The sequence below is a fragment of the Marmota flaviventris genome, chromosome X, assembly GCF_047511675.1.
Source record: "Marmota flaviventris isolate mMarFla1 chromosome X, mMarFla1.hap1, whole genome shotgun sequence".
NCBI classification, from domain to species: Eukaryota; Metazoa; Chordata; class Mammalia; order Rodentia; family Sciuridae; genus Marmota; species Marmota flaviventris.
This window is the reverse complement of record NC_092518.1, coordinates 53,156,230-53,174,008: the sequence shown is the minus strand read 5'-3', so window position 1 is coordinate 53,174,008 and position 17,779 is coordinate 53,156,230. Positions and strand designations below refer to the sequence as shown.

The following is a 17,779-nucleotide window of genomic DNA, read 5'->3' as shown; positions in this document are numbered from 1 at the left end:
GATGTGATACTTTTGAGAATAATGAGGCCTCATTTACCCTAGAGCTGGATTGTAAAATCTTGATTCTATACCAAGAGAGGCAAGCCACTGCTCCCACTTTCACCTGAACTCAGCTCCCCAAGTGAGAGTATAACTCAGAAATGTACCAATGTTTCCAACCTCAGTCTCCAGACTGTGGCTCAGAGATTTTGTCTGGCAGGAGAAGGTGGTCCTAGAACAGGTAGCTATTAATCTCTTCCCAGAAGAGTTGACTCATTTGCAACTCAGTGTGAAAAAGTTCAAGCCTTAAGTTTCTCTTAAAAGTGGAGGTTGTGGTGAAAAGCAATTGAAAGGAGACTGACTGGGGTAAAAATGGGAGTTCATAATCCACTTGAATCAAATGTACGAAATATGATATGTCAAGAGCTTTGTAATGTTTTGAACAACTAATAATAATAAAAATATATATAAAAAAATTAAAAATAAAAAAAGAAAGGAGACTGACTAAATCATTGGACATAGAGGTTAAACTATAGGTAAGCTGGCTTGCCTAAAGAAAACCAATGAGGAAGATGACTGGAAGGCACTATCCTGGAGTCAGAAAGAAATTTTCAAACACAGACCTCAGCAACCACCCCTTAAGGGAAACTGACTTGTGCCCAAGGGCATGGTATGATCTGCCAGCAATTAATGCGAGCACAACTGGGAGAGAGACAAAGACAGCCCTGCCCAAATCACTATCATCCGAGGGTGACCACAGGTACTCCCAAGGCTTTGCCTCTGAGAAGCAAGGTCAGAGGGTTAACAGAAGGGTGGGGAGTGACAGGGCAGAGGCAGCACTAAAATAATCCACCTAGTCTCTAAACAACAATAACCAAAAAAAGGCAAAACAAGCCCTAGGAGGGAGACCAGTACCCAGAATTGCTATATTATCTAAAATGTCCAGCTCCAAAAAATAGTTGTGAAATATGCTAAGAAACAGTAAAATATGACCCGGGGTAAAAGAGACAAAAGAAACTGTCTATGGATTTGAGCAGAAGTTATACTGAAGAGAGAAAGCTTTCAAAATCATCATAAATATGCTCAAAAATCAAAGGAAACCATGTCAAAGAAGCAAAGGAAGGTGTGATAACAATGTGGCGTTATAGGATATAATGAACAGAAAGTAATTATTTTAAATATAAATATGGGAGTTGAAAAGTACAGTAACTGAAGAATTCAGTAGAGGGGTTCAACAGTAGATTTGAACAGAGAAAAGAATTAGTGAAAGAAAAGACAGCTCAATAGAGATTCAATCTGCATAAGAGAGAGACAAAAGAGTGAAGAAAAATGAGCAGAGTCTCAGAAAAACATAGGACATTATTAAGCACACCAACAAATGCATGACAAGGGTACCAGAACAGAAGGAAAAGTAGAAGAAAAAACATTTGATGAGAAATGGCTGAAAACCCCCAAAGTTTATTAACTAGAATAAACACATACACATACAGGAAGCTTAACAAACTTTAAATAGGAAAAATACAAAGAGAGCCACAGAGACATAATTGTAAAACTACTGAACTCCTGAAAGAAGAAGAAAAAAAGAATTCTTACTAACAAAGGAACCTGAAGAATAATAGAATATTTCTTAAAGAAATAATAGAGGCCAGAAGGCAGTGGGTTAGCATATTCAAAAATGCTCAAAGAAAAAACTCTCAAGCAAGAATACTATATCCAATAAGATATTATTCAAAAATGTAAGTGAGACTTGCCAAGATGGTAGAATAAAGGCACCCAGCATTCACCTGCATTTCTTTAAAAAAATTTATTTTTTAGTCGTAGGTGAACACAATACCTTTATTTTATTTTTATGTGGTGCTGAGGATCGAACCCAGTGCCTCACGCGTGCTAAGCAAGTGCTCTATCTCTGAGCCACAACACCAGCCCTCACCTGCATTTCTATGAAACAGAATTAAAACAAGTGGAAGGTAGCTGCTCACTGAGGTAGATGATCATGGGAGAACACTGGAGTTCAACAGTGGAAAGAGTTGAAGAAATCCAGAGACATTGATTAGTGGAATAGTAAGTGATACAGAACACCCCTGCACTGATTGCATGGAACCTTCGGTGGGTATAGAGGAGAAAACAGGCAAAGTCCCAGTGAACACCACTGGCATAGGATTGAACACACTGCAGAAATACAGGCTAAACAAACAATAGCCCTAAGATTCGCATGAGGAACCAGTATGGAGAAGTTCTCTGCATTTCCCAGCATATGTTGATAGTACTTTAACCAGGAGCCATCCTGAGAAATGCCCTATTGTTTGAATTTGCTGCTTTTGGAAATATCATGTGGGGGAACAAAGGCACTTCCCTTTGGAATCAGTGATTTACCAGGCCATCTATCAGTCTAGGGGAGTGAGCAATCACCTGTTGACGGTGCACAGGAAACAGAAGTGGGAAAATCAAAATCATGGGCATTGGGATCATGCAGAACTTGCTGATATCCCTTCCAACAAAGATCTTTGAGAATACATAGCATCCCTCTGCCCTCAGGTTAGGACAGGGCATACTGCAGAACCAGTTTCAGCCCTATACTCCAAGTGTACAGATTTGCACAGAAGATTTGAGAGATCTGCATTCTGTGCTGGCTTTCTGAAATACCCCAGCAAAAACATCTACCCTGTTCTTGGAGTGCATAAGACCCAAATGCTCTGAAGAGATTTTGTTTTCTAAGTTCTGCCTTCTGCCCTAGCTTGTTCCAGCATACAAAGAAGCTGAGAGGTATTCCAACTGACTTCAGCTACAAATCCATTCCATTAGTCACCTGATTAGCACCACAAAAAAAGAAAGGGGAATATGAGAAACCCCCAGCCCTTGCTCTGTGCAGCGTAAAGATGAAGAGAAGCTCTGATCAGTATAGGCTGAGTTTTCACTCTTGCCTACTCATCAAAGCACCTCAGCAAAGAGGATATTTTTATTAATACTTTTTTGTTGTTGATATTTTATTTCTCTCACTTCACTTCTTAGTGATATTTTTCTTCTTTTTCTTTCTTCTTCCAGTTTCTCATTTTTCCCTTATCTCCTGCTACATTTTTTCCTTCAATTTTTTTAGCTTTTCATTTTATTCAATATTATTTTCACCCTTTATTTTGGTTTTTTTTTTTTTTTTGAAAGAGTGAGAGAGAGTGAGAAAGAGTGAGAGAGGGAGATAGAGAGAGAATTTTAATATTTATTTTTTAGTATTTGGCAGACACAACATCTTTGTCTGTATGTGGTGCTGAGGATCGAACCCGGGCCGCATGCATGCCAAGCGAGTGCGCTACCGCTTGAGCCACATCCCCAGCCCTATTTTGGGTTTTTGATTGTGTTGCTGTTGTTTTTATTTGGTTTTTACTTTATTTCTTTATCTGCTTTATTTCCTATTCTCTCTTCTGTTCTTGTGATGCTGGGGATTGAGCCCAGTATGTCCAGCACATTGGGCGGGTGTGCTCCTGCTGAGCTACAATGCCCAGCCCAGCTCAGAGTAATTATATCTTGCTCTGGCCATGACCTAGGTCCACTCAAACCCTGGGAGATACTTCAAAAAGAACAGGAGAGATAAAAAAGAAAGGCAAGGGGAGATCTGAAGTCCTACTTCTCAACATTCATCCACATAGCAACAGCAGAGAAAAATAACACAACTGTTGTGGGCACCAAACCTATGAGGGACCTCAGCATCAGTCACTCCCAGACCTTATCAGATAGCACAATGCTGATAAACTAGAGGTGAGTGCCACAGAAGGGGAGCAGTTATAGTGGCCCCTACCTCTCCCCAAGAAACAACTGGAATGACACCAATGTCTAAACAAAAGGAGAAAAATTTTAGACTCATTGCCACAATGGGAACAACCAATAGCAAAACTGCTTTCAAGTAACATAGCCAATATAAACAGAGCCTGAGGAAAACCCCCCAAACCTGATAAGAACTTCTATTCCCACTTTAGGAGTAACCATAGAGGTTGCACCCCACATATTCTGTTGTTTACACCACATCTGCCTGAACTATCACAGGGACTCCACTCTTACAAGACCTACAGAAAAAGAGGGTCACTCGAGCTCTGAACCAGTACACACTGTGTCAAAACTCACTAATCACAGCCAAAGAAGCCACAAGGAAACGACAGTATGAAGTCCAATTGAAATTCAACTCAACACTACACAACAAATGGATATCCCAGAACACATCACCAAGAGAAGGCTGCTTACTAAGGTCCTTGTATATAAGTGAAAGAGACACCCATCCCAACAGATGTACAAATCTCAACATAGAAACACAATAAATATGAAAAATTTTTAGGCAATATGACACCTCAAAAGTTCATAACTCTAGTGACATGTGCCAAAGATATCAAAGGGGATGAAATGCCAAAAAATTCAAAAGAATTATCTTTAAAAAGCTCAATGAAGGGCTGGGGTTGTGACTCAGTGGCAGAGTGCTTGCCTTGCAACTGTGAGGCACTGGGTTCAATCCTCAACACCACATAAAAATAAACAAAATAAAGATATTGTGTCCATGTATAAGTAAGAAAAAAATTTTTAAAAAGCTCATTTTGGCTGGGGTTGTGGCTCAGGGGTAGAGCACTCTGCCTAGCCCGTGTAAGGCCCTGGGGTCGATCCTCAGCACCACATAAAAATAAATAAATAAAATAAAGGTTAAAAAAAAGCTCAATGAAATCCAAGAGAATACTAATAAACAGGTGAATAAATTAAGAAAGACAATTAAGATTATGGATGAGCATTTCAGTAATAGAGGTTTTCAAAATGAACCAAATCAAAATTATAGAAATGAAAAGCTCAATAAGTCAGATTAAACAAAAGACTCAGTTGAAAGCCTCAACAACATATTAGATCAATCAGAAGAATATCAGAGCTTGAAAACAACTCTGCCACAACAGTACATTTTTAAAAAAGTAAAAAATATTTTAAATAATAAAACACACAAGATCTCCTGCCATTAAAAGATCAAATTAGCCAGGCACAGTGCTGTATACTTGTAATCCCACCAACTTGGGAAGCTGAGGCCAGAGGATCACAAGTTCAGCAATTTAGTGAGACCCTGTCTCAAAATAAAAAATAAAAAGGCCTGGGGAAAAAGGGCTGGGATGTGGCTAAGTGATTAAATGTCCCTAGGTTCAATCCCAGTACAAAAAATAAATAAATAAATAACACTTAGGGGCTAGGGTTGTGGCTCAGTAAGAGAGCGCTTGGCTAGCATGCATGAGGCACTGGGTTCAACTCTCAGCACCACATAAATATAAAATAAAGATATTGTGTCCACCTAAAACAAAATATAAATATTTTTTAAAAAATACAGTCCGAAAATTAATCTAAAAAAAACACCCTAAGCTATGGGTGTATTGGTCATCAAGCATGTGTTTAGCATGAATTAGGCTAAGTTCACTCCCCTCCATCAAACAAAAGCACAACAAAAACAATAACCTAATTAAAAAAACACACAAAGGATATGAATAGGCATTTTTCCAGAGATAAACAAATGGTCAAAAAGCAAACTGAAAAATACCCAATATCTTTAGTCATAAAGGAAATAAAAATCAAAACCAAGATGTGATGCCATCTCACATGCACTAGGATAGTTACAAGCAAAATCAGATAAAAAGTTTTAGTGAGAACATGGAAAAATTGGAACTATCATATGTTTCTGGTGGAAATATAAAGTGTGTAACCACTTTGAAAAACCAGTCTGGCAGTCCCTTCAACAATTCAACAGTTATTAAATGATTTGGCAATTCTACGGAAGTATGGAATATGAATATCTCAAGGAATTAAAAACTTATGTTTGTACAAAAACTAATATATTTATGTTTATATAGCAGCATTAGTCATAATAGCCAAAACATGAAAACAACCCAAATGTCTATCAATTGATGAATGAATAAAGAAAATATTGTATATCAATACCATGGACCATTATTTGACCATGAGAAGGAATGAAGTACTTATATAGGCCATAATATGAATAAATGTAGAAAACATAATGCTAAGTAAAAGAAGCCAATCAAAAAAGACCAATTATATAATTCCATTCATATGAACTATCCAGAATAGACATTATATATATACACAAATGAACATAGATTAGTGGTGGCTTAGGGGTAAGGAGGATAGGAGGAGGGGTTATAGAAAGGTCACAGCCAAAGGGTATTAGGTTTCTTTTTGAGTTAATAAAAATGCAAAAATTGTGTCAATGGTGATATGTAAAACTGAATACACTAAAATTCATTAAATGGCACATTTAAATAAGTGAAATATATGGCATATGAATTATAACTCAATAAAGATGTTACAAAAAATAAATGAAGAAATGTACAACCAGTATTGGGATCAACAGTCAAGAAGTCTTTGAACTCAGCTTTAAGATACTGAGGAGAAACTATATGATATCTCAGTTTACATATTAATGAAATAAACCCAAAATTCTATCATTCAAAATTTACAAAATTTTTAATATTAAATGATGCAGTAGACTGGCAGCTGTATAATAAATCATACAATTTAAATCTTATATGAAATATTCCAATTTAAGAATAATTTTTGTTTAAGGTGTTTCTCTCTAATAAAAGTGCTCTAGTAATTGTCTTTATTAGTCAACATTTATTGTGTCCTTAGTAACTGCCAGAGTCCTTTTAACCCTTAAATAAGTACCTGACACACAGAAGGCAATAAATGAAAGGCCCTGAAGGCTGTCATTTATCCATATTGGCACTCAGTTTCCTCATTTGCAAAATTAGAAGGGCTGGATATAACACTCTATAGCAGCACTGTCTGAGAGAACTTTCCATGATGCAAAAATCAACTCTAAGTGCATCAGTGACCTAGGAATTAGACTAGAAACCCTGCACATACTAGAAGAAAATAAAGGCCCAACACTTCAATATATTGGCTCAGGAACTGACTTCCTTAACAAGATTCCTAAAGTGCAAGAAGTAAAATAAAAACTCAATAAATGGGATGGCATCAAACTAAAAAGCTTCTTCACAGCAAAGCAAACAATCAAGAACCTGAAGAGAAAGCATACAGAATGGGAGAAAATCTTGGCCACCCGAATCTCAGATAGACCATAAATATCCAGAATGTATAAAGAACTCAAAAACTTAACACCAGAAAAGAAAAAAAAAAAAACACTTAATAAATGGGCAAAGGAACTGAACAGACACTTCTCAGGAGAAAAAAAACGGATGGTCAACAAATATATGAAAAAATGCTCAACATCTCTAGCAATTACAGAAACACAAATTAAAACTACACTGAGATTTCATCTCATTCCAGTCAGAATGGCAATTATCAAGAACACAAGAAAAAAATAAATGTTGGCAAGGATGTGGGGAAAAGGGTAAGCACATAAATTGTTGGTGGGACTGCAAATTGGTGCAACCACTCTGAAAAGCAGTATGGAGATTCCTCACAAAACTAGGAATGGAACCACCCTTTGATTCAGTTATCTCACTCCTCAGTATATATCCAAAGAATTTAAAATTAGCATACTACAGGGATGCAGCTACATCAATGTTTATAGCAGCACAATTTGCAACAGCTAAGCTATGGAGCCAACCTAGGTGCCCTTCGATAGACGAATGGATAAAGAAATTCTGGTATATATACACAACGGAATATTACTCAACCATAAATAATGACTTTATGACATTTACCAGTAATTGGATGGATCGGGAGACTATCATGCTAAGTAAAATAAGCTAATCCCAAAAAACCAAAGGTGAAATGATGTCACTGATATGTAGAAACTAAACCACAATAAGGGAGAAGAGGAGAAGAGAAGTTCAATAGATTAGACAAAAGGGAATGAAGGGAAGGGAGGGCGAATAGGAATAGGGAAGACAATAGAATGAATCTAACTTAAATTTCCTATGTACATATATAAAAAAATACCTAAGTGAATCCCATCATATACACTCATAAGAAAAAGATATATTCCATGCTTGTATAATTATACCATAATGGATTCTACCATCATGTATAATTTTAAAGAACCAATAAAAAATTTTTTTAAAGAATATTCTGAGATGATGGAAGAAATGTTCATTACCTGTGTCATCTGATACAATAGCTACTAGGCATATGTGACTACTGAGCCTTTGAAATGTGGCTAATGCAACTGAGTAGTTAAAATGGATAACCACATCAAGCTAGTGGTTACCTTACTACACAGCACAGCTGTTTAAAAAGCACTAGTTTCTTTTCTACAAAATTTCATCTAAAAGTGCCGATCTAACCCACTGACATGATTTCACAACACTACACTAAAATTTCCTTCCAGATCTGAAATATTATGCAATATACTAATGACAAATGTTTGAGGTGATGGATATACCATTTCCATAATCTGATCATTACACATTGCGTACATGTGTTGCAATATCACCCTATTCCTTATAAATATATACAATTGTGTGACAACTAAATATTATTTTTAATTTTGGAAGTTGGGGACATGAAATATTCATTGACAATCAAAAATCGTTTCTCAAACAAAGCTGACAATACTTTAAAATGATACCGATGAACAAGAGGTGAAAATGAAATTTTTTTGTCAATATATGGGAAATAAAGACAATACTCAAGTACAGATAACATTTTTAAAAACTGTCCTGAGAGATTATAATGCACACAAAAGTTAAAAGGCACTATAATCACTGTTTACATTCATAAATTAAGGAAAAACAGTCTTATGGCCTCCAAAGTGACTTGTGGTCACAGAATACTTCTGAATATTCAAAGGACCATCCTGTTTATATATGAATTTAGGGCGGTCTATGTTTTGGAAAGATAATTATGATTTTCACCTATCAAGGAGCACGCCTATCAGCAAGGGAATTAATTGATGCCAATTCAATTTTCCACTTGTTTATAGGTGGCTTCCTGTCATTTTACAGTGCCCTCCAAAATGCTACTTCTGAGTAAAATCCAAACTATAGGCAATTTTGAACCAAATTCCATTACTAACTTTAGAAAAAGTACAGTCTTCTACTCATTTAGAAATGTAAGCAGGCTGGGAATGGTGCCTAGTTTTTTTACTATCAGAAAAAAACTACAAATTCTATGAGACTCCAGCACTTCAGGTGCCCTCAGCCCGGAACCTCTGGCTTGATCCCTCTTTACTTTCCCTAAAGGTTTTTTTTTTTTTTTTTTTACCCCTTTTTAAAATTACTCAGCTTAATTTCCTTCACTTACTGCTGCTTCAAGTTAGCCCTGAAAATGTTTTGTTTTTTTGGTTTTGTTTTTTTTTTCCTAAGTGCTCTCTCTCACCTGAAGTCATGAGAGCAACCTTTTTCCTATTAGGTCCCCTTGCCCTTCACCCTACTATTCCCAGTGAACGGCATCTCACCTGGTAGATTCGAGCGTTTCCTGAGGCGCCGCGATGATGTGACAGCCACCGCGGATCTGAGCGACGAACATAGCCTAGAGACCGGATCAGAATCGCGGAATACCGGCGCTTTTCGAAAGCAGCCGCCGCGGCTGCCCAACGCCAAGAATGTATCGCGAGCAGCGCCATCTTGAGCGAGGAAAGAGGAACCGAGAGAAGAGGATTGTGGGACACTGGCGGACTGAGCGAGGCTTTCTTAATCTTCCCGCCCCTCCCCCTCGTTTTCCCAGCCCGACACCGGAAATAGCTTCTCTTTAAGACTCCAGTACTTCTGTTTAGCCTCTTTTGGCTCTTGCGCTAGACTTTATTTTTCTTTTCCTAGGGTTGCCAGATAAAATATAGGATGCTCAGTTAAGTTTGAATTTCAGAAAGTAATTAATCACTTTTTGGTATAAATAAATGTGGCCCAAATATTACCTTTGATGGGGCTGGGTTTGTGGCTTAGTGGTAGAGTGCTTGCCTAGCATACTTGAGGCACTGGGTTTGATCCTCAGCACCACATAAAAATAAAATAAAGAGAAGTCAATGAAGGTAAAATAAGGTTTTTTTTAAATTATTACCTTTGGTAAATCCAGCAAACAAATCTTGTCCGTGGTTCCACTCTTACTGCCTCCAACTCAATGCTACACTCCACTCTCCACTTTCACTATGCATATTCTTTCTCCACTTTCCCAGTGCACTAACGCTCCAGGGTAGATTAAACTACAGACATTAATTTCCCCTGGGAGAAGGCTTCATCTGTGAGAGTCACTACCTCTCTTGTAAAAGCTTCTACTTTGTTGATTGTTCTCTTTCATGTAAACCTGGAGGCAGTTTTTTTTTTTTTTTTTTTTTTTTTGTCTGTTGCTTTGGGATGATTACACACACACACACACACACACTTTTGCTAATTTGCCTCTCTTTCTAGCACTTCCCTTTGGTTTCTGCAAAATTTCTAATTGAAAATTGCTGGACTGGCTGAAGAATGGGAAATTGAACATGTATGTAAAGAAGTACATATTTAAAAACAGGTTTGTATTCTTTTGTTACCAGTATAATCAAACAAACTAATGTGAAAATATGTTTACAGTTATCTGGGAAACTGAATGTCCAAGTGTAAATGTTATATGGAACCCTAGAGACAATAAGGCAGTTGCAATTTTATATCCATTGCTACATTCTCGAACCTTTCCCACAAGACAAGCAAGTAATAGTAAATTTCTTATATAGATGGTCCTTGAATTACTAATAAGTCTGATGAAGAAAGACCAAGGATATGCATGCCCAGGCAGTTAGCTTTACTTTGTTCCAAGATTCATATTCCACTCCAGGTTTCCAGGAAAGAGAATACTTGAGATGGTTATTTAAAGAAGAATAGAGCTTCAAATTGAAGAGGTTGACAGACACTCCATGTAAAGAAGATGGTATGTTAAAAGCAAGAAGGTATAAGAAAACATTTTTAGACTCATTGGTCCAGAAGTATATGGCAAAGTAGTAGGAAATGAGCCTGGGTGAACAGAAATCTGTTGATTAAGGACCTTCTATTTCATTCTAAGTTAATGCTTTATCCTACAGCCAGCAAAGAGTTGCAATCAGGAGAGTAGAATGATCAGATTTGTATGGCCATTACACTCTGGCTTAAGTAGGAAGGTTGTATTGGAAGGAGTATAGATTAGAATCCTGAAGTTAATGCAATAGTTCAATCATAAAATAAAGGCCAGAACCTGGCAGTAGTAGTGGCAGTAAATCAATTCCAGTGATATTAAGGAGGTAGAATTGACAGGACTTGGTGACTTGTTGGGTGTTTCTAGTTTATAATTGCCTTGTTGACCATACATCAGTAGCAGCCTCATTCATTAATGAATATATCATCAGCAAATATTTATTCAGCATCCTTTCTGTGTTGGACAATACCCACATAGAGAAATTCTAGAACCTACCAATGGTTTCTATTAGGGCTGTATATTGCCACTGAATCTTACTACCCAGGTAAGACATTATCCAGTGATGCTCTAATTTTTCAAAAATAAAAGAACCCATGCAATAAATAACTTGTGATAAATTATAAGGTACAATGTGATAAAATAATTTCTTACATTTTTATACTTTCATAAACACTTTGGCAAGATACAGTGTTACATACCTGTATTCCCAGTGATTTGGGAGGCTCGGGAGGATCACAAGATGCAGTATAGCCTCAGCAATTTAGTTAGACTCTGTCTCAAAATATAAAAGGACTAGGGATGTAGCTCAGTCTAAAGTGCCCCTGGGTTCAATCCACAGTACCAAAAAAAAAAAAAAAAAAAAAAAGATGATGAAGAAGAAGAAGAACATACACATTTAGGATTATTATACTTTCTTGAAGAAATTACCCTATTATGGTTATGAAATGTCCCCCTATATCTCTGAAAATACTTTTTCTTGAAATTTATTTTCTATTAATAACTCTACCTCAGATTTCTTATGTTTATTATCCCCTTTTGCTTTTAACCTATTGGTGTATTGATATTTAAAGTGTGACCTATGTATAGAGCATATAGCTATTGTTTACTTTTTACACATGTTGAACATTTATGCCTATTAATTATAATATCTAGGTCATTCATATTTAAATTACTTATTGATATTTTTGAGGAAAAAAATGCCTGACATGAAGATCGGAGGAAAATTGGGTAAATGATAAATTTGATGATATAGTATTTTGGAAAACAGGTTGAATAGTCCTGCTATCAGGCTCAAAGAGAAGATAGTTGGAATACTTCTGTTTTAATTGTTCATTCTTTCATTTATCATATAGTACACAGAAACAGATTTATTTAATTGTTTATTAATACTTTATTTTGCAAATAAAAATAATATGTATATATGTATACATATGCATATATGTGTGTGTGTGTGTGTGTGTGTGTGTATTGTACCATAGACAATCTCTTAGGTATCCTGTATGATTTTAATGTGAAATTCTCTAACAACAAATAATGCTAGGTATTTTTTCATATGCTTATTTGCCATCTGATTATCCTCTTCAGTGAAATACTTGTTTATTTATTTTGTTAATTTTTAATTGCATTATTTGCTGATTGTTTAGTTTCCAGTCTTTGTATACTTTGTAAACAAGTATGTGTATTGCAAATGTTTTTTCACAGTCTATGGATTGCTCCTTTATAAATTATTTGTGGACTAAAAATTTTTTAATGAATTAAATTTTTAAAAGAAGAAGGAGAAAGAAACATGCTTTGCCATGCTGGATCCTAATGGCAGTTTTCTAAATCTTAATAACAGTTTCCTATGGGTGTTATTACCTGTTTCTAGTAGATAAAGAAAACCAAAGCTATGTGTTGATAGACTCCAGATCAGAACCATGGTTCTAGCTGCTAATATACTGCTCTATCCACTAAAAGATGTTGCCTATACTTAAAAACAAGACTTAATGAAAGTCTCCAGAGGGCATATAGAATCATAAGATTTTGAATTCAGAAATGACTTCAGAATTCTGAAATACCTACATCTGACCCAACAGATGATTTCTCAAAATCCTTGAGATTTACTAGAATCACCTACAGGTATTATTGACATGAATAGTAGTTGTGAGGTGTCTGAATGAAGTCAGTCTATTTTTACAAAAGTAGTGCCTCTTGTAAGATGACCCCTCAATAGCTACTCTATGATAATCTAAAGTGGAATAAATATTTATTTACCAAATAAGCCAAAGAAAATTTCTAGTACACATAGAAATATAGCATGAAACATTACAAGAGTTGTACATTACTGGGGAACATCAGCAATAGACTGACCAACTTGGCCTCAGCAACTTGACACATAAGTGCCTGACATAAAGAGACACAATAAAAGCTGCTTTGCAGATCACATAGCACTTTATCTATGTAATAATTATACCTAAAATTTGATAGTATTTTGCAATTTACAAAGTACTTTTTTCATACCTTATTTAATGCTCACCTCAACCCTGTAAAATAGATATTATTGATTAATATGACCATATTTATGAGGAAACAGACTGTTAATTTGTGACTTAACAGATGCCACAGAGATAATAGGACTGGAGTTGTGGCTCAGTGGTAGAGTGCTTCTGGCACATGTGAGGTGCTGGGTTCAATCCTCATAAAAAAAATAAAGTTCATTGACAACTAAACAAACAAATAAACAAAGGATGGATATCAAATCTAGGTTTAACAATTCCAAATTCAGCTATTTTTTCCCTTAATTACACCTAAATTTGGAAGAAGTATGTGTGTACTCTAACAGGTCCACAGTAATTTTCTTTCTAGAAAACACAGGAACTTATTCTCACTTTTGCACTTGCTTAACCCTCTGTCTGGAACATATTTCCTGTAGATGTGCAAATGACTGACTTTTTCTTGCCATTCATGTTTCAACTCAAATGCCATCTGCTTAGAGAATCTTTCTGAGAGCATCTTATCTAAAAAGGCCAGCCCCACCATACCTGCCACTCTCTATCACATTGCTTTGTTTATTTCTCTTTAAATATTACTATTAAAAGTGTGACCCACAGACCACCAGCATTGGCACCACCTAAAAGGCTGTTAGAAATGAAGAATCTCATGCCTCACACTAGATCTAATGATTAAAAATCTGAACTTTAAGAATTCCCCAGGTTATTCATATGCACATTAAAGTTTGAGAACCATTTTTTTAGAGCACCTGTCACTTTCTGTAACTAACTTCTTCATTTTTTATGTACCTTTAAAAAATTTTTTAGTTGAACATGGACACAATACCTTTGTTTTACTTATTTATTTATTTTATGTGGTGCTGATGATCGAACCCAGTGTCTCACATGTGCAAAGCAAGCGCTCTACCACTGAGCCACAAACCCCAGCCCCTTTTATGTACTTTTGACATTAAGAAATATTTAATAATAACTGAAAATTAAAAGGAGAGTATAATGGACACCATGTACCCACAACCCAGCTTAGTCATATCTTAATAATTTATCATATTTGCTTTCAAACTCAAACTGAAAAATAATGATTTACATGATGAACTCTTGTTACCCTCTCTAATCCTGGTCTCCTTGTCCTTATGGATTTATTCCTTTGTTACTTTGGTGAAGTCTGGAAAAAGGAGAAGATAAAAATGATTCATTAACCCACCATGATTATATGGATGTCCTACATAGTTGATGACCACAGTATAAACAATGCCAAGCATGGACAAAGACTGCACGGGAAAATTTATGGGTCAGTCTTTTATGAACATAAATGAAAAACAGTTTTTTAAAAGAGAACCTCAGAACTGCCACCAGGTCTACTCAGGGTCCACGCAGCCCATAGCACCTGCCTAGCATCTTCCACTGCCACCAGGGGAGTGAAGGTGGAGACCATTTCTCCAGGAGATGGGCACACCTTCCTGAAGCAAGGCCAGACGTGCATGGTGCACTACACTGGGATGCTTGAAGATGGAAAGAAATTTGATTCTTCCCAGGACAGAAACAAGTCCTTTAAATTTATGCTAGGCAATCAGGAGGTGATACAAGATTGGCAAAAAAAGAGTGGCCCAGATGAGTGTGGGTTAGAGAGCCAAAATGACTGTATTCTCAGACTGCTTAAGGTGCCACTGGGCACCGGGGCATCATCCCACCACACATGAGTCTTGTTTTCCACGTGGAGCTTCTTAAACTGGAATGACAGTAGTGACTCCCCCCTCACCTTCCTGTTGTTGGATCTACCATGGTGGGATCTAGTGACTCCAGACATGTGCACATGAATCCATATGCAGCTTTTCCTTGTATCTCACTCATTTACTCTAACTGAATGTGTCCTATCACCCAGTTTTGCTTCTGAAACCTCCATTTCCTCTTCCATTTTCTGCTTGTATGTGTGTTTACCTAAACTATACATCATAAACCTCAAGTTAGTCATTTTGTTTTCATTTTGGGGTGAAGATTCAGTTTCAGTCTTTTGGATCTAGGATCTAGGTTACCAATTAGGTATCTTTAAAAGTATTATAAACACAAGTGATGGGTTCACTTTAGAATAGGAATTGCTGTTGAGAGGTGGGGGTTGCAAGAATCTTTATTGTATTTTTGAATGAAAAATTTTTTTATCTATTATATAGTAAATATTCTTGCTTCTGGACTGCAAAACCATAGCAGATTTGAGATACTGTTAGGGCTAAATTAATCTCCAATGTGAGAAATGCTCTTGGGCTGAATTAAAAGCCCTACCCAAAAGCCAAGTGGGAAGGGGGAGAGCCTTTTCCCCACAAGCCCCTCCCACACTCCCCTGAAACCCTCTGCCTTTTGAAAGCAGATAACTTTCACCGTGATGTTGGACACAGTAGGTATCTGACCCTGGTCAGCAGGAACCTCTGAAGTCTTCTTTGTGACCTGGTTTGGTTTGTGGGTTTGGGTTTTGATTTTTCTCCATCCTGTGGTTTTAATAATGGATTTGGGGGACTTTTGTAATATCCTAACTATCCATATTCCACTTCATAATTTTAAGAACTTTAATTGAAAGTTTAAATTGAAGGTGCTGTTTGTAGAGTTTAACACCCAATGAAAGCCTAGCCATCATGACAAATCCTACAGTGTTCTATAAGAAAATGATGCTGGCCATCAAAGCTTCAGCAGCATATGTGTTTTTATGCTTGGATCTCTGCTGATAAAGTTTGCTGGCTTTTTGTCCTTCAGCCCCTTCTTACCCTTTGCTGTCCTGTGTAGTTTATTTATTTATTTTTATGTGGTGCTGAGGATCAAACCCAGGGCCTCGCACGTGCAAGGTGATTGCTCTACTGCTGAGCTACACCCGCTGCTCTGTGTAGTGATTTGGTAAGAGAAATTATTACCGTGTTCCCTGCTTCCCCCACACCACATATGAGGTATTGTTTATATATCTCTATTTATTTATTTTTTATGTGGTGCTGAGGAACGAACCCAGTGCTTCACATATATGAGGCAAGTGCTCTACCACTGAGCCACAGCCACAGCCCATATGAGTTTTATTACTGCAATAAAAGTACTTTGTACTGGGTGCAGTGGTGCACTTGTAATCTTAGCAGCTGAGGAGGCTGAGGCAGGAAGATCGCAAGTTCAAAGCCAGCCTCAGCAAAAGTGAGGCCCTAAGCAACTCAGTGAGACCCTGTCTCTAAATAAAATACAAAATAGGGCTGGGGATGTGGCTCAGTGGTTGAGTGCCTCTGAGTTCAATCCCTCATACCCCTCCAAAAAAAGTCTTTTGTGACAGCTTTTCTCAAAAAAGAAATTTTTAAAAATAGTAAATTAAGTCAGCATTGTGAAAAAAAAAATCATGATCAAGTAGGCTTTTATCCCAGAAATGAAAACTTGGCTCAATGTTCTGATTTTTTAATATATTTATATATTTTTTATATATTCAATATCTGTAGGAGTAGTTTATCTATATGTCCCTTACATCAAGGTCGCTAATTGTCCATATGCTAGACAAATTTTGAAAAATAAATATATAGGAAACATACAATTCAGGAAAGATCTTCAATAAAATTCAACACACATTTAAGATTTTCAAAATTCTTAGCTAAGAATAGAAACTAATAAAGTATATCTCTCCAGTCAAAAATAATCTATTTCAAATATTATGGTTGATGATTATACTCTATTTGTGTTATCCTTAAAGATGGGACTATGCCAAGGATGCCCATAAATAGAAACAAAAGGAATAAGAATTAAAAGAGAGAAAATGGTTATTTTCCAGGTGAAAAGATAATCTATAAACAAATAAAATTTTAAAAAACAAACAAGATTGCTAAATAGATCAGCCCAAAATAATCAGTATGCTATAGAAAATATCAAAAATTTAATAATTGTTCACATTTTCTATATGTTTACTACTTATTTGTGTGTTTATTTTATTGGTGCTAAAACGCCTCATTAGGAATGTGGATTTCTCAATTTCTCCTTGTACTTTGATCAAGTGTTATTTTATATATTAAGTTGATATTATGAGATACGTACAGATTCATGATTGTCACATCTTCTTGATGATAAAAGATTATCATTGAGTTAATCTACTTATGTTAATAGTTTTTATTATATGAAAATTGCTGTCATCTCCCAAATTCTTCCATGCTGTTCTGTAGTAAACCCTTCCTCTACCCCTATATGGCTGGAGTTTTAATTCCTTGCTGGTGGAACGCCAGACCCAGTGTGTATGTAGTAAGGTGGAACAGGGGTTTGTACAGAAAGTGCTTGAAAACTCTGATCCTCGACATGCATGCCTAGTACATGATCATTACACCTTCTTGATTGATAAAAGATTATCATTGAATCTATTTATTTATGTTAATATAAATATTAATATTTCTTTTATTTATGTTAATAGTTTTTGTAACAAACTGTCTTTTGTTCGATAATAATATTGTCGTATTTTTGCATCAGGTATT

At 36.2% G+C, this 17,779-nt stretch overlaps 1 protein-coding gene and 1 pseudogene across 1 annotated transcript in view; one reads left to right on the top strand and one right to left on the bottom strand.

The window, feature by feature from the left end:
* Abcb7 (ATP binding cassette subfamily B member 7) overlaps positions 1–9,540 on the bottom strand; it is a 104,406-nt gene extending 94,866 nt beyond the window's left edge. Inside the window, exon 1 of the mRNA XM_027922961.3 lies at positions 9,362–9,540. Coding sequence (XP_027778762.1) covers positions 9,362–9,529 — 168 coding nt within the window. The 5' untranslated portion in view covers positions 9,530–9,540. The remainder of the gene's footprint in view (positions 1–9,361) is intronic.
* A 5,269-nt stretch (positions 9,541–14,809) lies between these two features.
* LOC114081487 (peptidyl-prolyl cis-trans isomerase FKBP1A pseudogene) lies at positions 14,810–15,048 on the top strand (annotated as a pseudogene).
* Positions 15,049–17,779: the final 2,731 nt, after the last annotated feature.